Source organism: Phlebotomus argentipes, unplaced genomic scaffold, assembly GCF_947086385.1.
Source record: "Phlebotomus argentipes unplaced genomic scaffold, Phlebotomus argentipes genome assembly contig_32, whole genome shotgun sequence".
NCBI lineage: Eukaryota > Metazoa > Arthropoda > Insecta > Diptera > Psychodidae > Phlebotomus > Phlebotomus argentipes.
This window is the reverse complement of record NW_026776187.1, coordinates 1,545,588-1,566,817: the sequence shown is the minus strand read 5'-3', so window position 1 is coordinate 1,566,817 and position 21,230 is coordinate 1,545,588. Positions and strand designations below refer to the sequence as shown.

Sequence of the window (21,230 nt, the reverse complement as noted above, 5' to 3'; positions counted from 1 at the left end):
TGTATTTCTTCACTAGTATTGCACTACGAGACTCCGTGATTCTGCGTTGCTATTTTCCTCCGCTTCAGGAAAATCATGGAATGCTTAGAAAATTGCCAATGAATCAACAAGAGTCTCTCGTTTCGAGGTTCAATGAACAATCAACATCTGTTCTAAATTCTCACATATCATCATTTATATTCCCTACTATTCGACTAGAACTCAGTATATTTTTAAAAGCCCTCCTGGTAAGCCTGGAAGAGCGCTTGCAAAGTTGCAAATAAACATGGGCTCCTAATGAGAATTCTTGGTCAGTTTCTGCCTAGTAAATCTACGAAAAAGGTTTCTATTTTCCACACTATAATTTTCTTACTTTCTACGAGGATTTCTTCACCATATGAATTGTGTTTTTTTAGGTTCAACTGTGAAAGATTTGTCGACTCAAGTCTAGAATCCTTCACAACTTTCTCCTAGATGTCACATATCTTCACCACCTCCACAAATCCCCCGGGGTGAATCGTTCGAGACAGAGAGTAAGACTGGGGAGACATTAACAACAACCTTAACTATGTTCAGCCCTGCGGGCGCGCCTTAGTTGAGATCGAGGATGTTTCTCGCCTCCAGATGATCCTTGAGCGAGTTGAAGAGCTGCAGCTGTTGCTCCGGCTTCAGCGTGTACACCTGGGCCAGCAGCTTCCCCGGCGACGCCGTCCTGATGAAGCTCGAGATGTACACATTGACGAACGTTGCCATGAGGAATTGGCAATCGAAGCGATCCATGATGCCGCCGTGGCCGGGAATCATGTCCCCGAAGTCCTTGATCTTGAAGGCGCGCTTGAAGCCAGATGCAAAGAAGCCCCCGAAGGGTCCAATGACCGAGCTGAAGATGCTCAGCGAGAGCGAGTGCAGCATGAATGGGTACATGGTGATGCTGTGGCCTAGAATATCATACTCCTGGGGCCGGAACAAGTACCCCGGCTCACACTCAATGGCCATCCTGAAATGCAAAGCATTTTAGTGTACTCTTCAGTGCACAAACAGACCCACTAGAAGAACTCACTTGTTGAGCTTCTCCTTGTACTCAATGGGACAGACAAAGTACTGGTAGTGGCAGAGGAACCAGGAAAACATCAGACCGAAGATCACTGTGGCGAATCCACCGCCGATGAAGCCCTCCCAAGTCTTCTTGGGACTCAGCTTGATCAGAGGCGTCTTGCCGAAGAAGAAGCCAAACATGTAAGCCATCACGTCGTTACAGACAATCATCGACACCGGCACAATGAACCAAATCATGCCCTCGAAGATGTTCTGAATGATCAAGTAGCTCTGCGTCACCACAATCAGCAGCGCCACGTGTGTCCAGGCGAACAGTGAGAACTGCTTCATGTAGTATTTCTTCACCAGCGACAGCACGAACCACACGAAGCCGACACAGTACATGGAGAAGGACAGGAAGCGATGATACTTGACCAGGAAGCGCAGATAGTCCAACTTGTTGATCGCCACGCCGAAGTAATCCACGAGATTCTCGCCATAGAAGAAGTAGTTGGACGTGAGCAGGAAGTACCATGACAAGGAGCGGAACCATGGCAATCCATGGATTCGATACACTGAGTAGCCAATCGAGATGATCTCCTCGAAGCATTTCACCTGCACGAGCAGCGTCTGTTGGCGGATAAATGGAGGTGCTAGTGAAATTCTTCTGTCCATTCATTTGAGATTATTGCTGAAATTTCAGCGGAATATTTCAATCTGTGGCATTTTGCCAAGTTTTCCCGTTCAAATAAAAATCCAATGAGATAATTTACAATGATTGCTACATGGGCGTAGCTCGTCAGATCGCAAAATCAAGCGATAAACTCACCGTGACCATTAGGGCCAGAGGACCTCCGTAGATGATCATGCCGAAGCCCGAGATCATGATCATCGTGAAGACACCACGAATGACCCAATTTCTCCATCGCGCCGGAAGTCCCGAGACGGCCGTCTCTAGCAAGTGTGGCACCTTATCCGTTCCCTGCTGCAGATTCTTCGCCATCTCCTCCACGTACTTCTCCTCCGGAAGCTTCTCCTCCTCCGAGTCAATCTGCAAGAGCGACCAAGACGACAGAGTGTCACTCAAAGGGAAAAACTCTCGCGTCACGACAGAACTGAGGCAAACAAGAGGGACATTTAGCAGAATAGATATGATTGACGCCCCCCTCGAAAGGTTTACTTGCCCTACTTTTCCATTCTCTGCTTTATTGGCCAAATTTCTCTACACTTTTATTGGGGTGGTAAAATGTCGAGTGGCCGATAAGATAGAGTGCAGATTATTAATTGAATTAAGAGTGTAGTATTTTCCCCCAAAAAGCTGCCATTTCTGCAAAATGGTGAGAGTTTGAGAGCAGAACTTGAGATAAAATTAGATCTTATTTACAAATAAACACACTTCACAGATCATCATTCAAACATTTGGTAAATAACCTGTATTTATTATGGATTTGTCGATTTTGTGATTTATTGTAAAGTGTCGGAATTTCTTGAACTTGTTATGGATCAATCTGATAAGATTTTTAAACCATAATAATATTATCAAGCTGTTTCATAAAATATTCATTGAGGTATCATTTCTTGCAATTTCCCTCACTTCCCCGCCACAGGATGTACCTAATAAAGGTCTTATCAGCCTGGCAAGAGATTAATTTCCGCTCAGCGGTTTCCTTTATCCTAAAACAAGGTCAACTGTTCGTCATTTTCACCCTCAAAGCAACCCCTTATCAATTCTCCCTCACTGACCGCTTCCCGAGATGCCTGCTGCACTTACAATTGGATCATTTAGTCTTAATGGGATTACTGAGAAGTGAATTGGCAAAGAGTTTTGAATTTATTGATTTTTCATGCAATTGCGCGACTTTTCCGGGCGCTTTTCCTTACATGGTCCGAGGAGTCAGCCGTTGCTTGCGGATTCTGCGGCTGTGGCGAGTCTCCCGCCCCCTTTCTACGTCTCACATCGTCCGTCATCCTGTCTGCGTTCACCTGCAATACTTTTCACACAATTTCCTGCACTTTTCTCTGCGGTTTTCACCGAAATTCTGAGCACAGCAGAGAACCTGCGTCCGAGAAAATAAGCCCGTGTCAAAACAATGGAGTCGAAGGGGTGTCCGATGAGACGGCGTCAATCTTCGGGAGACTTCGTGATGTGTATTTTTCTACATTTTGCTACACGCCATCAACCTTATCTGACGAAATGTGTGGTTAGACTGCTTTGTTGAGAATGAGCATTTCCGCAGAGCTTCACTGTCTTATCAACGCGATAAGGGGCTCTTTATCAGCACCCACTGATCATACGAGCCATCAAGTATCCAGTCGCAGACAGTCAGATTAATCCCGTACAACAGGCAACATTGTTGCTCGCCTCCAGAGTGTTCGTCATAAATCAAAACTTCTGCCAGTGACTTGAAATATCTCTAAAGCTCCAGCTGAGCTGCAAACGCCCTTGAAGCTTTCTAATTACAAATTTGCAAAGATGTCTTCGAATCGTGTACTGTCCATTCAGAGCCATGTCGTGCACGGCTATGTGGGCAACAAGTCTGCCACCTTCCCTCTGCAGGTAAAGTCCTCGCTAAACATCCTGACAGTGATTAGTAACTTTCTGTTTTACAGCTCCTTGGCTTCGATGTGGACACCATAAATTCAGTACATCTCAGCAATCACACGGGCTATCAGCACGTCCGGGGTCAGCGAATGAATGATGCTGAATTGCAGGATGTCTTCGAGGGCATCGTGAATAATGATCTGCACAAGATGTATTCCCACTTGCTGACAGGCTACATCGGAACCCCTGAGTTCCTCAGGAAGATCGTAGACGTCGTGAAGACCCTCAAGAAGGCCAATCCGAAGCTGATCTTCTGTAAGTCTCAATTGAAACTGGCTCTTGATCTCTCCTTGACCAGCAATTGTGTGCTTTCCCCGCAGTCTGTGACCCTGTGATGGGTGACAATGGTCGCTTCTACGTCCCAGAGTCCTTCGTGGAGATCTACAGAGATGAGATAATGCCATTCGCGGATATCGTGTCGCCCAATCAATTTGAGGCCGAATTGCTGGCTGGACGCACGATTGCGACCGAAGAAGATGCCTGGGCGGTGTTAGATTGGTTCCACTCTCGTGGAGTCAAGATTGCGGTGATCTCTTCCACCACCATTGGCGCCCCGGACAATCTTCTGGCCTTCCTCAGCGAATTGCCAGCGGGAAGCTCCACACCCAAGCGCTCTTCGCTCATGATGCCCAAGATTGGCAACGTCAACTTCACTGGCACTGGGGATCTCTTCACTGCCCTCTTCCTGGGACACACCACATCATGTGCACACGCCAGTGAAGCCCTGGAGAAGACCGTGGCCTCACTGCAGGCCGTCATTCGCAACACAGCCGCACGCTTGCCGGCCAAGAGAGAGCCTGGCGTGAAAGTGCCGTTCGAAGACAGAGAATTGCGCATTGTGCAAAGCAAAAAGGACATTGAGGAGCCCAAGGTTACCATCGGAGCCACGCTTCACCCTTGAGTGATTGCTTGAATGCGCAGAAGTTAAAAAAAAAGAAAAGAAAAAGACAAACACAAGCAAACAAACGTTGGATAAACAGGAAGTTAGAATGATTAGGAATAATTTGTAAATAAATTTAAGTTTGAGGGTTTTGTGACTCATATCAAAATTAGGACAATAAATCTATCTGTGAATAGCAATGATGAAAATATATTGGCATTGTCTCAAAACAATAATTGTATTTATTTTTATTCTCATATTCAATCGCTTCTCATGATGGGAAAACACAACTTCCCGTTTACAATTTCTTCCCAAATGGACAATTGGCTAAAATAAATTATATACTTCTTGGAGAAACGATCGAAAATATGTCTGAATCCCTCCCGGAAAATTCTTATTCTACTACAAATTTTATATATCCTCTTGTGTTTAGAGTTAGATAAGACGAAAGTAAATGGGACTGGAAACTGCCTCTTACTCTCTAACCTCATCAATTTGTGCTGGGACTGTCCGTTCCAGAGCCGCCGCTGTCCTTGGCCACATTAGTGTCATTCCTGGCGCCTCCGCCCTGCTTTTTGGACGTCTTCTTGAGCGCCGCCACTTCCTTCATCAGGCTGGTCACCTTCTGGTTCAGCGAGTCAATCTTCGACTCATACATCCTCTCTGTCTCCTTCAGCTTGCTCCTCAGCTCATTCTCAGATGTAAAATTCTTCGCCTTCAATTCGGTGATCTGTCCAGAAAGTTAGAAGATAAATCAGAATCCTCGCCAAAGATCTCACATCTTGACACCCACCATCTTGTCCTTCTGCAGCAGATCCTTGTCCTTCAGACTCAGCTTCTTCTGCAGACTGGCGATGGTCTCCTTCAGCTGCGTCATCGCCACAACGTGGTCCGAGCTGTTGGGATCGATGGTGCCACTATTGGCCACCCTGGCCATCTTCTCAGCCATCTCCGGCACGCCACCAGAGCCCTTGTTCAGCTCATTCCTGGCCACCTTCTTGGCGTTGTTCTCCTTGATCTGCTGCTGCGCCGTCTTGTCGCTGTTGTGGCTGCGCTTCTTCGACATCCGGCGCTCCGTTTCCACCTGACGCGCCTTCGCCAAGGCCCTCTTGTATGACAGCGTGCACAACCAGCACAGCAATTTGCCATCGATCTGCAAAGGTGAGAGAGAAAACATTCAGAGTGCAGGACATTAAATACATCTCATGACTTCTATGCTCATCATGCTAGGGACGCAACCATTCTTTCAATAAACTACAAATTACGTGATTCTTCGCGCGATATTCACAGAAGTATTGCACAATTTCAGTTGTGCTAAAATACACTATTCATAAGTAAAGTGACGATCTGATATTAGTTATGATTATGATATTGTTTGAAAATGTGTCTTATATCAATACAAATACAGATTCTTCTAACACTTCAGGGAGTCTCGATAAATGAATAATAAACACATTCGCTTACTCTTCTGTAGAAACTAAAATTGAATTAATAACTTCATTTCCTATGTTCCAAATTCATTAACTATTCAAATATAACCTTTCTTGCAGAGAAAACAAACATAAATTATTAAAGTATTCGATTACGGTAAAGAATAGTTAATATTCCATAAATATCATACGAAACTGATCAACTATTAATAAAAACGACCTGAATTTTAGGCCCGACAAGACTAATACAGTATTATTTCAAAAATAAAGCTAATCTGCATAAGTATAGAATAATCTTATGACTCATTTAATATTTAAAAGTCTGTCTTTAATACAATATGGTCCCTACGCTTAGAAACTACGTATTTCTCTAGTCACAAGAGAGGTTATCTTACAAGCTAGTTCTTAACAATTCCAGCTCTAGTAACAATATTTCCTAGAATATCGCTTTTCAAGTCTTCTCTCCAAATTCTGAGGCCAATCTTTCTGGGCCCCCGTCAAGCTGATCGTCGGAGGTTTAAGCGTCGCTACTGAGAAGCTCACTTGTGGATGACCAACGAACCTTCTTATTATCGTCTTGCCTATCGAAGGCACATCGCTGTTTACACTGTTCACACGTCACGGCAGGTCCGTATTTTAACTCGGAGTTTGTACACCTAATATCACAATATAGAATGGTTGCGTCATAAACATGGTATTTCATCAGAAAAAGAGAAGAAGCATTTCTCTCTCTCTCTCTCTCTAGGCTAGAGTGATATTCTTTGATTGAATGGAAAAGATATTCTGCTCGAAAATGGTGACGCATGAAATCGCCCGAGAATTCTGCTGGGCGAGAAATCGCTTGAGAATCGAGCCTCAAAAATCTCCTGCAATATTCTTTTTTGATTATGTTTCACGACATTTTGATGGGGTTTCGGAAACAGGTGGAGTTTCACATGTTAAATCTTGTGTTATTCACAATCATTATCATCCACTTTTTACTCTCTCGGCATAATCAAAAAATAATGAGGATTTCATTGAGGATCAACTCAGGACATCCCACAGAACACTAGGGTGACTTCTCACTGGGCAGGTTGAGGTGAATTGAGGAGAGAAAAGTTATGAGAAAGTGACTTTTTCAACGAACCTTTGGCATTTTGACCCGATAAAGGCGGCAATTATGTTGCAATATTCACATGCTGACGGCTTTCCGTACTGCTTCACATTCTGCTCGCACTTCTTGCAAATCGTCGAGGTGCTGCCCTTGCTGGGAAAGATAGAAAAGATCAAGATGTAGAAAAGATTGCATCGATAATCTTCATGAAGAAAGCATGTTTCATTCAAAATTTCCTCAGCCGAGACACATTTCCTGCAGTCCACCCCCATGTGACTCGGATAAGAATGGAATCCGGATGCAAAAAGAACCCCAATTCTCGCTGAGAGTCACCTGCTCTGTTGAAATTCAGATCTGCAATATGTGCACTTCACGATGGGATATGCTCCACGACATTCCTATAAGAGAAAGAAGCAAAAATTGCCAATAGATTCAAACTTTTGACTGTTATACAAAATTCTAGCAGCGCTTTGTATGACAGCGACAATGGGGTCAAGCTTTTGGGATCATTGCCACAAATTCAAGGGCGATTTTGACACACTCGCAATGTAAATATCCGCCATTTGGCGACGGAAATACCTCAATTGGTGTGCCAAGAACAATTCCTGAACACCACAGGTGCTCCCGGATGGCAAAATACCTGGCAAATGCTCAACATAGTGACGCCACTCTATTGGTCACATTTTCACCACTTCGATCACCAGATTTTGTGGCAATTTCACACAAAAGCTCTTCCCAGGCACAGCCAAAGCATGCGGAACACCCACAGAAGGCGTAATTCACAGAACATCCCCTCGGAAAATGGGGGAAATCCCGATGCGTCTTTGTCTCACTAATCACCTTGCAGAGTTGCTGCCCTGGAGACAATTCATGGAACTCGTGGCGTGTGAAGCACTTGGAACAGGCAAATAGAACCACTTGCGCACTCATTTTAGTCCTTTTTGCAATTTCTCAACTAATTTTCCACCTATTAACCACGCAAGAACGTCACATAAAATATCTCGTCACGAGCAATATGGCGACTGTGCTAAAAACCCGATGGCATCACAGCGCCGCTATTCTCGTTTGCGAAAGAATCCGCCAGAGGCGCTGCATGGACAGGAATTTGAAAGGTATAACGATTTACAATGGGAATTTTTTCTAATTTTACAAATCGTCTGCAAAAAATATGTAAAATGTTTTATTTCCTGTTGTAGTGATGTAAATCATCGGGGAATAGTCAAAAATTGCCATAGTCATCAAGAGGATCGACTTTTGGACGCAAAACAATCAATTGAAGGCAATTCAGATAAGAAGGAGATTCCGAGTTTCGCTCAAGAAATGATAAAGGGTGATATAAATCAAATTTCGTTGACGGGGAGATGAATGAATTTTTCAGGGGACACTTGATAGATGTAATTAAGCTGTATTTAATCGAGATGTTGAGCAGCCAACTGCCTTATCAATGTTTATGCGCGGAAGATTTCACAAAGTGAGGGGGTTTTCAAGTTAAACTGGACAATAAACTTTATGTTCCATCATCTTCCTGATCAACTTTTGGGTTTTCCATTCTATGAACCCCAATTGCGTCTATCAGAACGGACCAGTTGACGACTACCGCGGAGGACCGTGATAAGAAGCCGATGGAAACGTATAAAAGCTGGAGTCTCTCAGAGGCGTGCTCACAATTGTGACTCCCAAAGTGCAGTGATGAAGACCCTAGTAGTGTTGTCAACCCTCCTGGCCGCCGCTCTGGCTGTGCCAAGTAACGTTCGATGGAATTACTCAAGAGTTTCGTGACTAATTCAGCGCTCTTACAGCCCTTCCCCTGTCTTCCGTGGGCAGCGGACGAATTGTGGGAGGCGTGGATGCCCTGCCTGGTGAATTCCCTCAGATTTGCTCCCTGCAGTGGGTTCTGCTCACAGCCAGTACACATATGTGCGGAGTGTCCATCATCCAAGGAGTATGTATTTTTGTTGTTTGTTGGGGTTCTCGTACAGGAGGCAAAATGGTCGCTTGTCGCCTCCTGTACGAGAACCCCAACAAACAACAAAAATACATACTCCTTGTCCATCATCAACAACAACTGGGTCCTCACGGCCGCCCACTGCCTCACCGAATCCCCCAACATTGGACGCCTGGAAGTGCTCTGCGGTAAGCTCAACTTGGCCATCACGGAGCCCAATCAGGCTCGCGTTGGCATCGCCAATCAGGTCATCCATGACGAATGGGTAGCCGGAGGCGTGGGACCATACGACATCGCTCTGGTTAGTACACTTCAACTCGCAGCTCATCACAGTAATTGCTAGAGGAATACCAATCTTTCTACAGATCCGATTGTCCGCTCCACTCATCTACAATCCCTGGATCCAGCCAGTGACTCTCCCGACGCCCGGAACTCATCCGACCGGAGCCGCCACCATCATTGGTTGGGGAAACACGGCCACCGGCCAGATTCCCAACAATCCCGACATCCTGCAAAAGGCCCCAGTGCCCATCATTGCCTACGCTCAATGCCGCGCAGCCCTGGAGGCCCTCAATGCCGGCCATGTGTTCAGTGACGACAAGATCTGCACTGGTCCATTGACTGGTGGCATCAGCGCGTGCAGCGGTGACTCTGGATCGCCAGTCCTGCAGGGCAACACGCAAGTAGGAATCGTCTCTTGGGGCTTCATTCCTTGTGGTGGTGCTGGCGCCCCATCAGTCCACATGCGTGTGTCTCACTTCATCGGCTGGATCAACACTATCATCGCTAACTGAGTGCTCAAGAACTCTATCAGTGGCGCGCCGTGTGGAAAACAAGGGCGCGAGTAATAAAATTCTGCCATCCGAACACAATCCGTCTTTTCAATCTCCTCCAGCGATATGACAGAATTGACGTGTCTCAGAGATTAGATCGCCCATTGCTTCATCTTTCTTTAATTCACTTGTCTCTAGAATTATTGAGAGATAATTACATAGAACACATATTTACAAATAAATCCATCGCATTCATCGAGACGAGCCAGTGAACTCATCTGCCGGCATTTCCCGTGTTGTTGATCTGCGTGGGCGACGCTGTGGCACCCGAAGAGGCGCCCGCCTGGACGCCCTGGAGATCGCTGGTCGTCTTGATCTGCTGAATGGGCACGATGTTCACCATCCGCGGATTGATCTGCGTCACAAACTGCTGCCCCGACGTCACGGCGGCACCGCTGTTCTTCAGATTGGCATACATGATCCTCTTCCTGTCCACATCGATCACCATGTTCAGTCCCCGCGCCGGCTGCGACTTGATCGTGGCAATCTTCCCATCCGCCGTGGTGGCCAGATGGCCCACCGTGGTGCTCTCGCTGGCCTTCAAGCCCGCCGAGTTCACTTTGAGACTCGGCCCCTGACTGAAGCGCCCCTTGGGCTGTGCCACAACCACCTTCTGCGGCGATGCCACAGGACTCGCGCTGTGCATCACCACCTTGTTGGCGCCCTGGAAGACGGGCTGGTGCGTGAGAAAGACCGGTTGCGTCTGTGTCAGTGTCACTAGGCTCTGTTGTCCGCCACCCGTGGACACAGCTTGAAACAGACTTCTTCCTCGCGCCACAACTGCAAAAAAAAATCCCAGAGAGATGAGAAACGCATCCTTTCGCAAAGAAAACCAGCAACTCACCGTTTTTACTGTCCTGCGAGCCATTGAGTACACTCCTGGAGGCCGTTGAGAGTCCCAGAACGATGCTTTGAGGCTCAGAAGCTGACGTTGAAGCTCCCTGCGCTGCCGCCGCGGCGGCGGCCTGGGACTCAATCTGGTAAGCCACAAGAGGAACGTCATCACTATCATTGGACGTGTCAGCGATGTTCTGCTCCACTTCCATCCTCTCTGCGGACGCTCTCCGAGAACTCCTGGCTTTGCTTGGCAATTGATCCGATCTTCGATTCGTCATATCTGCCACGGCAAACTGGGAACATCCGACGGTTACCTCGGGATCGACTGGGGTGTCCTGAAGGGCGGCAGCGAGATCACTGTCCAGATTGAGATCACTAGAACTGATAAGATCGTCGAGTGTGAAGGGCGTGGGGTAGAAGACATTGTCTGACAGCAGTAAATCACACGTGAGACTCCTGTCCTCGATAGCTTGAATCTCTAACGCATAATCCCGCTCGTCCAGCTCCATTCGCGGCGATTCCACATGGAGATCCGGACTCTTGGGATGGTAGCACGACAGAGAATCCACAGTGAAGTCGCCTTTCCGCATCATATCTCGCACATCCTGCGGCACAACCTCCTCATAGTCCGCCAAGTCCTCCTCGCTCCGCCACTCCACACCATCGCACACCTCCTCACTCTCTCTCAACGGATTCACGTGATTTGTCACCGCATCTTCCACCTTCAATACTGCCTCCTCCGCACCCTCCTGACCATTGCACTGGTCACCCTCGGCTTCCTCCAGCTTCACCACGATCGGCTGCTCCGCCTCCTTCTGGGCCTTCCAACTGTCGAAGATCGTGTAATCCAGCTTTGACCACACATCATCGACATTGCCTGATAGCCGGTCAATTACCACACGGCCACCGCGGCCTATTCGACGCCGCACGAAAGCCCGCTCACGCGGACGCACGGCGCCCAGTGTGAACTTACACCGGTAATCAGGCAGAACGTGCCGGCCCCGGGACGCTCTTGACCAGCCGCCCACACCACTGTGGATGGGCCGCTTGTATTGACAGTTCAGGTTGCGCCGGAAGGCAAACACGCCCTCCTCCTCCGGCATCTCTGGCGCCCCCGACAGGTTGTACAGCAACTCATCGTCCTCTGACGACACCAAAGAATCACCGCCACCTGCAGACAGATGCGCATTAGACACAAGAAACGCTACAAATTCATCCACAAAATGTACCTGGAATTAAGTTTCCTCCCGCTGCCAGCGAACCACCCTGGGTTCCGCGTGGAATGTATTTGTGTTTCCTCTTCTTGTACTGCCTCTTCTCCTTGCGCGACGACCCGCTGTTGGCCACCAGATTCATGTCCAGATCCCCCTTCACGCCGTACATCTGCGAGTGGTGGTGATGACCCGAGTACTGCGAGTAGCTCAGATTGTTGGAGTTGGCCCACATTGCCGTGGAAGCAGACGAATGGGATCCGGTCATGTGTGAGTATTGATTGCCCAGGAGAGGCGCAAAAGCAGATCTGCTGCGAGAGGGAAACACAAATATCAGCCACTCAATATTCCAGATGAAGAAACACTCCGCAGGAAATACCTGGCATTCTTGGAGGCGCTCGATGAGTACTCAGCCAGAAGATGGCCACTGTAGTCCCGAACTTGGTATCTTTTCTCAAAAACTTCAATGCTCAGATGCAAATGTTCACGCTTAGCCTTTTCCCGCCTCTTGATCATTTCCAGGAGTGTCACAGCTCGACTGAGATCTCGTCTGAAAAGGTAAATAAATACATTCATAAATCCAGAGAAAATCACCCAAAATATAGCGACAAACCTCAGTTTGAGCATCTTCTCATAGGAAGCCTCGTCATTCTTTCGATTCTTCCTTGTCTGCATCTTCTCCGTTCGCCTTCTAAATGCCAAGTAGGGATTATTAGCTGTCTGTCCGCCACGATTCTCCGTCTTCACCGACAGGATCAGGGGATGTTGCTGCAAGAGACGAGCATTTGTAAGCTCTCGAAACCCTTTGAACTTCCTCCAAAGAGTCCTCACCGTCTTCAGTCGCTTGTTCAACCAATAATCGTACACTGCAATACTGATTTCGTCATCCTGCTTAAGTAGCGCCTTCGCCTCGTTCAGCGTGATCACCGTCTGTCCGGAGCTCTTCTCCAGTCGGTCCATCATCTGCTCGAATTTGTATGGATTCAAATCCAGCCGTGAATTCACCCACACCTCATCGCCGCTGTCCATGTCGTAGTCCGGGATGTCCTGCTCCATGTTGAACGCTGCAAGAGGCATAGAATTAGGGGACAACTCTAGAAGGGATACCAAGCGTCTCCTTACGCTGCATGTGGATCATCTGTCGCGGCATCTTGTAGTCCTTGGGATAGTTTCTATCGTAGAACTCAGGATCCGTCTGGAAAACCTCTGGCGTGGGGATGATGAGACCAGTGCAGATGGCACGTTGCAAATGGTGCTCCTGCAAATACAAAAAACAAATCACCATGTAAAATACCTACAAAAAACAGCTATTCTCCCAAAAGAACAAAGCACTCAGGTATCCAACAAGAACAGATGCTTTTTGGGCATTGTTTACATTCTGCGCGAAAGTCTACTCGAGCGCCCGCGGGAATTGTTGACGCGTCAGAGCCCAAGCCTGCAGTCAGGCGGGCATCCTTGCTCAACACCAGTGAGCCCAAGAGATCTCTGGCGCGCTATCCGCGAGCATTATGTTGCGCCCGAGCATATGTATGTTGCGGGGCGCGTGTGTGTGTGCGCTCTAAGATGGCGTAGTGGAGGCCCAACTTACGGACTCCTCTTCCTTCTCCATGCCGCTGGGCATCTGGGGCACAGCCCTGTTGATGGCCGAGTACTCGGGCAGGTCGGGCAGCTCGTCCGTCAGGTAGATGGGCAGGGGCTTGGACGGGTCCAGGGCCCTCGCCCGGAAACTCAGCTTTGACATCCTCTCCTCCCGTGTTTGTCTGTGTGCGTGACAACTAAGTGTGGCGGAGGAAGAAACTCCACGATGCGTCCCTCGCGCCGATTCCCTCACTGTACGCTACACCGCCGCATCGCCACGGACTCGGGGGGCATCCATTGGGGTGTGTACGACACGCGGAAATGCACTCCAAGGGGGCTTTTTTTCGCCAAAAATACAAGAGTAGTTTTCTGCAACTTTGACCTGTCAAAATGTTTGGACTGTCACTGAATGGGGTGTGCGAGGTTTCTCGTGCTCACCGCACTGACTCACTGGCGTCGCAAGCCACTAAAAGGGGGCGCGTTTTTCGATAAGTCGCCCGGTTGACTGAGTCCACGCCATGTGATGCAAGCCTCGATTTGTTTTGATCTCTTTCCGCGGAAATCCAGTGAAAACATACAGGAAAAAGGTGAGTTTTCCCGCTGAATTGTGAAACAGTTTAATTGATTTACTGATTTTACAGGAAAGCATGTCCAAACCAATAACATTTGTCACTGGCAACGCCAAGAAACTCGAAGAAGTCGTTGCAATTTTGGGCCCATCGTTTTCTCGTCAGCTCATTGCCAAGAAGATTGATCTGCCTGAACTACAAGGTGAGATTGAGGAGATTGCTCAGAAGAAATGTGAAGAAGCCAGTCGACAAGTGAAGGGCCCAGTCCTAGTGGAAGACACTGCTCTGTGCTTCAATGCCATGAAAGGACTGCCCGGGCCCTATTGCAAGTGGTTCCTGGAGAAACTGGGTCCCGAGGGACTCTGGCAAATGCTTGAGGGATTCAAGGATTACTCAGCAGAAGCCGTGTGCACATTTGCCTTCACTGAGGGTGAAAATGAGAAGGTTCATCTCTTCTATGGCAGAACACCGGGCACAATTGTTAGTCCTCGAGGACCTCGAGACTTTGGATGGGATCCGTGTTTCCAGCCAACGGGATACACTGAGACCTACGCTGAAATGGACAAGAAGGTGAAAAACAGCATCTCCCACCGATATCGCGCCGTGGATAATTTTAGGGACTTCATCTTGGCACAAAAGTGATTCCATTAAAAATCGTATTTGAATTCCAGTGGAGGGTGTTCCAGTCGGGCTGCGCATCAGTGCTGCCACCCGCTGTCAGTCGTCATTCTCGGGCGATCGTGTGAACAGGTGAAAATTCGCCTCTGGCGCTCACAAAAGTCCCAATTTTCCGCGGAAAAGCACACCTCGACTCCACTATCACCTGTGATTCCCCCCAACTGTGACCCGCGCTCTATTGACACAGTTTTGCTGGTGAATTTTTCACATTTTGTCGGCGTGAAAGTTTCCCGGATTGAGAAGTCGCGTTTCAAGGATTTTCACCGGATTTTCGAAGCATTCTGTGTACACAAGTGTGAGGAAAAGGGTCAAGAGGTAGAAGAAAGCAGCGCGTTGAAGAGGTAAATTGGGGTGTTCTGTTTGCTTCGCACAAGTGGGCGCCTTTCTCACCACCCAATGCCCACTTTGCCCTTTACAGTGCCAGCCAGCTGTGGTCATCCATTCTGCTCCCCGATCTATGTGACTCCCTGTCTGACTCCTCAGCACTTCAAAGCGCCCCACAGCTATGAGCCACCTTCAGGGCACTAAGGCCAACATCACGGCCGTCTCCGACAGCCCCGTGATGGACCCCGGCTCCGTGACGAAGGTGAGTAACGACTCCGTCAATCACGGCAATCCGGCAATCTGACTGGCGATTGACACAATCTCGTGAGCAAATCTTCCGTCAACGCACGAGCTGACAGAGTGGCCAGAAACTGGATAAATCTTGCGAGAAAACACGCCCAATTTCCACTGTTTACTCGCCCAAAGCGCGGCTGCAAGACAGCGACAGTGGCACATCGCGCACTGTGTCTGCCTTTGGCCCGCACGAGCCTCACAAATTACCATAATTACACGATTACGATTGCTGTGTTTTTGCCCTTCTGCAGTCTTTCAAAAGCTCTTCGAAGAAAGCCAGACGATTCGGGTGGTGTTTTTTTTCTGATTATGGCGCTAAAAATGGACACTCTTTTATTACTGAAATTTAGCTGTTCAGGATAAGGCGTATTGAGGGCAACTTAGCTGCTCATTGATAAATTCACACCGGTGTTAACACTCAGTACTCCATTTGAACGGTGTTTCATTCGACCGCTGGTCTAAGTTAATTAGTAAAAAGGATCTGGTGGTGTATAAGAAGATTTACAATGCCAGGAAACATGGGAGGAGCTTCAAAATATGCAGAACTTTAATGTAATTGAATTGGCGAGCAAAATCATTTCAATCGATCCGTGAATACAAAATTGACAAAATTGTCTACCATTTGAATCGGAACAGATATAATTGTGCCATTGGCAAGCGCCATGAGTGAAACACTCTCGTGCAAAGCTCTCAAGTTCGTCACGTTTCTGTTAATTGGATATTTAAATTTAGAAAAATATAATAACATAAATAATCGGCATAAAATGCAATCGAAGCGAACTTCTATTGCAACCCTAGGAAGCATTTAAATGCTTTTTACGTCTGTAAAGGCAAAAACGCCGCGCGCTGGTGAAAATGCGACGTACAGTTTGAAAAATCGAAGGTGGGAGAGTGAAAATTGCATTGGGATTTGTGCTTGAAGTGAAAACCTTGATGACATCATAAATTGCTCGTCTGTTTTTCATGCATTTTCCCCTTCACTTTTTCCTTGTTTAATTGCCACCATTTGTTGGTAGCTGAGATTTCTGGGGTGTTTTTTTTTTTTGCTACTATCAGGTCGGCAATTTACGTCGCGATGTCCCAGAAATATATCAATAATCACATGGCATAAATTGAGTGTTGGGCGAATGGCCGAAAATCAGTGTGGATTAAGGTTGAAATGATTAATCGACATGCCGGTGACTGACTTTGCTGGGGTCAGAGATACGCGAGGGTGGCATTAAAATTGAAAAGGGTGTCTTATCGCTGTCAATTTGGCGCTGCAAGTGACTGATAAGAGGCATCAATTGAGGCCACATTGGCCAGTTGTTCTCAATACCAGTGCTCACTTTTGTGTGTTTCTTTTTTTCTCCTTTTTCCAGGAGACCAAGACAACGTCAGGGGCTCTGAAGAAGAGCAGTCGCTATCGCAGCCGAAGCTTATCAGCCTCTTCAACGGATTCATTTAGTTCAGGTATACTCTTTATCTCTCTACTCTCGCGGCTTGACGCCATGGCAAATATATTTCGCAACTGGGCACTATCGCACACTCGCAAACGGCGAAAGATTAGGCTCAGCCCTCTTGACGATCCAGGAGAGTCTCCAGAAGAGCACCGAATTTCCATTGATGGCGAGAAGTGGAGCAATAGAGCGGCTTTATTTATTTACTCTCTCGGTTACTGACTCGATTGGTATAATTGATGAGGGCAGAAATATCCAGAAAGTGAAAAGCAGACAAAGAGAAGCCAGAAAGTGGTGGACAAAAGCAGTTTTGAGAGGAAACTTCTACAAGTCAATGGTTAAACAGATGGGAAAAGTATTTACTAATCCAGATATTGTATCGTGATTTGCTTCTTGGCAATTGAGATTTCAGAAGAGAGAATTTTGTGTTGATCTAGTGGCCAAGTAATGAAAGACAAGAACTGTCGCCGGGCGAAAGGGAGTGCCAATCGACGTGAGAACATGTGGAGAATGTGTGGTGGGAAAAGTGCTTTGCTGAAATTGATAGAGGCGAATTAAAGTTGAGAGACAAAAGAGTGCACAACTACAAGACGAGGTATTAACACGTCGCTCGAATTAAATTCCTAATTAAATATTGATACTCCTCCAACATTGGCACACCGGTTGGCCGTCTCAGCCGTGCAGTGTTGCTCAAATTGTCGCGTCAGGCAGTGCTTTAGTTAACTAAAGTCCCTCTTCAACTAGTCTTCTGTAGTGTGTTTAGTTTGGGAGATAGGAAATTTCCACCTGAGACCATGTGTAAATATCATATTGCTCTTTCTTATGAATAATTCTATAACATTGTGGGAGATTTTGCTGAACTGGAGCGATGAGAGTGTGTGTGCTATTCGTTATGCAATATAAATTAATTGGATGATATCTCAAGATCGATTGGAAGCGATCTGTGTGGGGCTATAAATTATCTTCTTATCGGCAGTTTCAAATGTAGTTGAACATTCGCTTTGAGATGCACTGAGAGAAATTCATTAACTCCTTTCAGCTTCCTATACTGGCAGCAGTTCGGAGGATGAGAGTTCACCGCGCGAGAAGACGCAGAAGAATTCATCGGGATTCACGGACTTTTGTGTGCGCAACATCAACCAACATGCTTTTGGACGGCGTGAAATTGAGATTGCCGAGCACGAGATGCCCGGAATTATGGCACTGCGGAAGCGTGCGTGTGATGACAAGCCGCTGAAGAATGCCAAGATTGTCGGGTGCACGCATATCAATGCCCAGACTGCGGTTCTTATTGAAACTCTGGTGGAATTGGGGGCCACAGTGCGCTGGGCAGCGTGTAACATCTATTCTACGCAGGTAAAGTAGGAAGAAAACACCGTGAAATTGAGACATTTTGAGTACTATTTGGCCAGTTGACTAAACAATACCAAATCACGAGACTCGATAGCAAGTAGATCAGTAAACAATGTCTCTCTCTCTCTCTTTCTTCCGGGTAGAATGAAGTGGCGGCCGCCCTGGCTGAGGCTGGGTATGCCGTGTTTGCGTGGCGCGGAGAGACGGAGGAGGACTTCTGGTGGTGCATCGATAAATGCGTGAATGCAGAGAATTGGCAACCGAATATGATTCTGGATGATGGTGGCGATGCTACGCATCTCATGCTCAAGAAGTACCCAGCCATGTTCAAACTGGTGCGCGGCATCGTTGAAGAGAGTGTCACAGGTGTCCATCGGCTGTATCAACTGTCGAAGGCTGGGAAGCTCTCAGTGCCTGCTATGAATGTCAATGACTCGGTGACCAAGACCAAGTTCGACAATCTGTACAGTTGCCGTGAATCCATCATCGACAGGTGAGTTGCGTTCAAGAGGGACGTGCAAGTCTGTAAATCATTGCTCTTCTGTTGCAGTCTGAAGCGCTCCACGGACATCATGTTTGGCGGGAAGCAGGTGGTGATCTGTGGGTATGGCGAGGTGGGCAAGGGCTGCTGTCAGGCGCTGAAAGGATTGGGCTGCATTGTGTACATCACGGAGATCGACCCGATTTGTGCTCTGCAGGCCAGCATGGATGGCTTCCGCGTGGTGAAACTGAACGAAGTGATCCGCAATGTGGACATCGTGATCACGGCCACGGGGAACAAGAATGTGGTGGTGCGTGAGCACATGGATAAGATGAAAAGTGGCGCGATTGTGTGCAACATGGGACATTCCAATACGGAGATTGATGTGAACAGTCTCCGGACGCCGGATCTGACGTGGGAGAAGGTGCGTTCGCAGGTGGATCACATTGTGTGGCCGGACGGTAAGAGGATCATTCTGCTGGCTGAGGGTCGTCTCGTGAACCTCTCCTGCTCCAGCGTGCCCTCGTTCGTTGTCTCCATCACGTCGGCGACACAGGCGCTCGCGCTCATTGAGCTCTTCAACGCCCCCGCGGGGCGCTACAAGTCAGACGTGTATCTGCTGCCCAAGAAGATGGGTCAGTTTATTGATTAATCAAAAGCATGATTTGAGTGTTAATTTCTGATCTTCTTCGACTGCTTACAGATGAATACGTGGCGAGTCTCCATCTACCAACATTCGATGCCCACCTGACGGAGCTCACGGACGAGCAGGCCAAGTACATGGGCCTCAACAAGGCGGGACCTTTCAAGCCCAATTATTACAGATATTGAGAGGCGGGAAGGATGCAGTATCCTTGGCGCAATTAAGAGTATTTCTCAATCTTTATTTTTTTTCTTCAACTCGGCAAGAAAGCATTTTATTCTGATGCATTTTTCCTCAACTTATATACTTTAATGAGCAGATAGAGAGATTCTTTTGTCTCTTATTTTTTAACATTTTTTTCCCTCCCCACACTAATCTTTTAGTACGTATAGTAGTTGTGAAACTTAGTCAATTGAGAGCTGATCAGCTCTCGAAGGTTGGGACGATAACGAATAAAGTATGTAAATTCCGTTTGCGAAGGTTTCGAAGGGCGCTGAGTGGGTTTGTTGTATGATAAGGACGCGTATGTACTTACATATGTCTTCTTGATGTCTATAATCAATCCCATTAGGTCTCTTCAGTGACTAAGATATATACCCAAGAAGGACGAGAATGTCATGCGGAGAATGAATTTATTTGTAAAAATTTTTAGAATGATCAGAATTCAGTTGAATAATGTGAAGCGATTTCAATTCCCTATTTTGCCACTCATCATGAGATCAACGACCCTCTGCCTGAGTGACTCGCTTTCTTTCAATTTGGTCTCCAGATGCTGAATGCGAGCGTCCTTTTTGGTGACTTCCTGCAAAGGATATTCCAGAGAAGATTACAAAATGACGTCTACTGAAGAAACGGCGATCTTACCTTCTTTTGCTCATCCATGGCTTTCTGCATGATCTCAGCAGATTTCTTCTGTTCCTGCACTTCGGAATTCAGTGATCTGACAGCTTCTTTCAGTTCCTTTTCCTTTGCTTTGGCTTCCTCGCGTTCTTTCCTCGCTAATTCAAGCTTCTTGGCGTCTTCCTCAATCTTGCCATTGACTTGCGTGAGCGCAATCTGAAGGGAAGTGATTGTCTCCTCGCATAGAGCAATCTTTCGCTGAGCCTTTTCATTGGTAATGTCATAGTGGCTCAAGAGAGATCTTACAGAGTCCCTCTCCGCCTCCATCGTGGCAATCTGGAGTTTTAGTGAGGAGATAAAACGTTGGCTATGCTCAATCTCCTGCTCATGGATTCTATTCACAGTCTTCGAGTAGGCAATTTGATGCTGCATGAGAATAGCAGCAGAAGAGATGGTCATATTACTAGGAATATTTGTAAAATCCTTCAGAATCCGATCAATTTCTCTTGATTGCTTCTTCAGCACTTGAACAGGCACAAAAGTGTCTTCTGGACGAGCACGACGACAATCAGTCTGTCTCTTCACTGGTGACTTATGCATGAGACGTGTGATTCTTTCCCTGGGGAAGTTTGTATGCTGAGCCAAATTTAGGCAGCAAGTGAACATCTCTTCATGTCCTCTGGAAAATCCCTCGGCGATGATTTTCGCAATCTCTGGCGTCTTGAATGCCTCATCTGCTTGTCCATACCACTGCAGTGGCTCCACAGTTGAGAAGTTGGTCAGGAGATCGAGGCAAGTCAACAATAAGAGAATTTTATCATCTTTCATCTTATCTATAGCCTCGCCCGTTGGAATCATGAGCAATTTCTGTATCTTCTCCCGACTTACTGCACTTATAATGCTACTCTGACACGCTGGATTCCTCACAAATACGCTAATCAGTTTGAGAATTGACTGAGATTTCGCTTCCTGATCCAGCCATGTGGCTAATTCCTTCCACATCCCATTCAGGCGTTCCACAGACGGACTTCGCAGTTCAATGTTTTCCGTACCGAGAATTTGAAGAAGCCGGAGAGCATGTACGTGAACATTGGAGCCTTTCATAAGGCTCTCCAGTGCGAAATCCATAAGCGATTCATGAAGATCCTCAAGAGAGTGTCCGGCCATTAAAATACCACTAAAAAGT

At 47.2% G+C, this 21,230-nt stretch overlaps 7 protein-coding genes across 9 annotated transcripts; 4 read left to right on the top strand and 3 right to left on the bottom strand.

The window, feature by feature from the left end:
* Positions 1 to 103: 103 nt before the first annotated feature.
* Positions 104 to 8,063, bottom strand: LOC132264239 (uncharacterized). The gene is made up of 13 exons (XM_059764355.1): positions 7,860 to 8,063; positions 7,353 to 7,417; positions 7,053 to 7,172; positions 6,489 to 6,582; positions 5,290 to 5,649; positions 4,988 to 5,226; positions 4,493 to 4,524; positions 4,076 to 4,413; positions 3,662 to 3,945; positions 2,896 to 3,010; positions 1,844 to 2,065; positions 1,040 to 1,644; positions 104 to 976 (listed from the first exon to the last, which is right to left on the bottom strand). Exons 1-13 carry the CDS (start codon positions 7,947 to 7,949, stop codon positions 571 to 573), a joined length of 2,970 nt encoding a protein of 989 aa, XP_059620338.1. The 5' UTR covers positions 7,950 to 8,063; the 3' UTR covers positions 104 to 570.
* On the top strand, positions 3,168 to 4,732 carry LOC132264304 (pyridoxal kinase). The gene is made up of 3 exons (XM_059764439.1): positions 3,168 to 3,571; positions 3,625 to 3,871; positions 3,937 to 4,732. The coding sequence occupies exons 1-3, from the start codon at positions 3,488 to 3,490 to the stop codon at positions 4,515 to 4,517; spliced, it is 912 nt and encodes a 303-aa protein (XP_059620422.1). The 5' UTR covers positions 3,168 to 3,487; the 3' UTR covers positions 4,518 to 4,732.
* A 645-nt stretch (positions 8,064 to 8,708) lies between the features above and the next one.
* On the top strand, positions 8,709 to 9,767 carry LOC132264238 (trypsin-1-like). The gene is made up of 4 exons (XM_059764354.1): positions 8,709 to 8,763; positions 8,819 to 8,943; positions 8,999 to 9,265; positions 9,330 to 9,767. The coding sequence occupies exons 1-4, from the start codon at positions 8,709 to 8,711 to the stop codon at positions 9,756 to 9,758; spliced, it is 876 nt and encodes a 291-aa protein (XP_059620337.1). The 3' UTR covers positions 9,759 to 9,767.
* A 115-nt stretch (positions 9,768 to 9,882) lies between these two features.
* On the bottom strand, positions 9,883 to 13,806 carry LOC132264365 (uncharacterized). 2 transcript variants are annotated; one of them, XM_059764550.1, is made up of 8 exons: positions 13,434 to 13,806; positions 12,968 to 13,103; positions 12,677 to 12,909; positions 12,459 to 12,613; positions 12,225 to 12,395; positions 11,864 to 12,153; positions 10,642 to 11,805; positions 9,883 to 10,577 (listed from the first exon to the last, which is right to left on the bottom strand). In XM_059764550.1, the coding sequence occupies exons 1-8, from the start codon at positions 13,584 to 13,586 to the stop codon at positions 10,012 to 10,014; spliced, it is 2,868 nt and encodes a 955-aa protein (XP_059620533.1). In that variant the 5' UTR covers positions 13,587 to 13,806; the 3' UTR covers positions 9,883 to 10,011. The 2 variants fall into 2 exon arrangements, with proteins under 2 accessions (XP_059620533.1, XP_059620531.1); XM_059764548.1 differs by having other exon boundaries at positions 11,864 to 12,156; positions 13,434 to 13,805.
* Positions 13,807 to 13,899: 93 nt separating this feature from the next.
* Positions 13,900 to 14,662, top strand: LOC132264368 (inosine triphosphate pyrophosphatase). Its single transcript, XM_059764554.1, has 2 exons — positions 13,900 to 14,010; positions 14,065 to 14,662. The coding sequence occupies exon 2, from the start codon at positions 14,071 to 14,073 to the stop codon at positions 14,632 to 14,634; it is 564 nt and encodes a 187-aa protein (XP_059620537.1). The 5' UTR covers positions 13,900 to 14,010; positions 14,065 to 14,070; the 3' UTR covers positions 14,635 to 14,662.
* A 48-nt stretch (positions 14,663 to 14,710) lies between these two features.
* LOC132264366 (adenosylhomocysteinase-like 1) lies at positions 14,711 to 19,880 on the top strand. Of its 2 annotated transcripts, XM_059764551.1 has the most exons (7): positions 14,711 to 15,011; positions 15,089 to 15,256; positions 16,650 to 16,740; positions 17,767 to 18,083; positions 18,224 to 18,573; positions 18,631 to 19,196; positions 19,265 to 19,880. In XM_059764551.1, exons 2-7 carry the CDS (start codon positions 15,176 to 15,178, stop codon positions 19,390 to 19,392), a joined length of 1,533 nt encoding a protein of 510 aa, XP_059620534.1. In that variant the 5' UTR covers positions 14,711 to 15,011; positions 15,089 to 15,175; the 3' UTR covers positions 19,393 to 19,880. The 2 variants fall into 2 exon arrangements, with proteins under 2 accessions (XP_059620534.1, XP_059620535.1); XM_059764552.1 differs by lacking the exons at positions 14,711 to 15,011; positions 15,089 to 15,256; positions 16,650 to 16,740 and adding an exon at positions 16,747 to 17,525.
* On the bottom strand, positions 19,881 to 21,228 carry LOC132264367 (uncharacterized). Its single transcript, XM_059764553.1, has 2 exons — positions 20,069 to 21,228; positions 19,881 to 20,006 (listed from the first exon to the last, which is right to left on the bottom strand). The coding sequence occupies exons 1-2, from the start codon at positions 21,209 to 21,211 to the stop codon at positions 19,893 to 19,895; spliced, it is 1,257 nt and encodes a 418-aa protein (XP_059620536.1). The 5' UTR covers positions 21,212 to 21,228; the 3' UTR covers positions 19,881 to 19,892.
* Between the last annotated feature and the right edge of the window lie 2 nt (positions 21,229 to 21,230).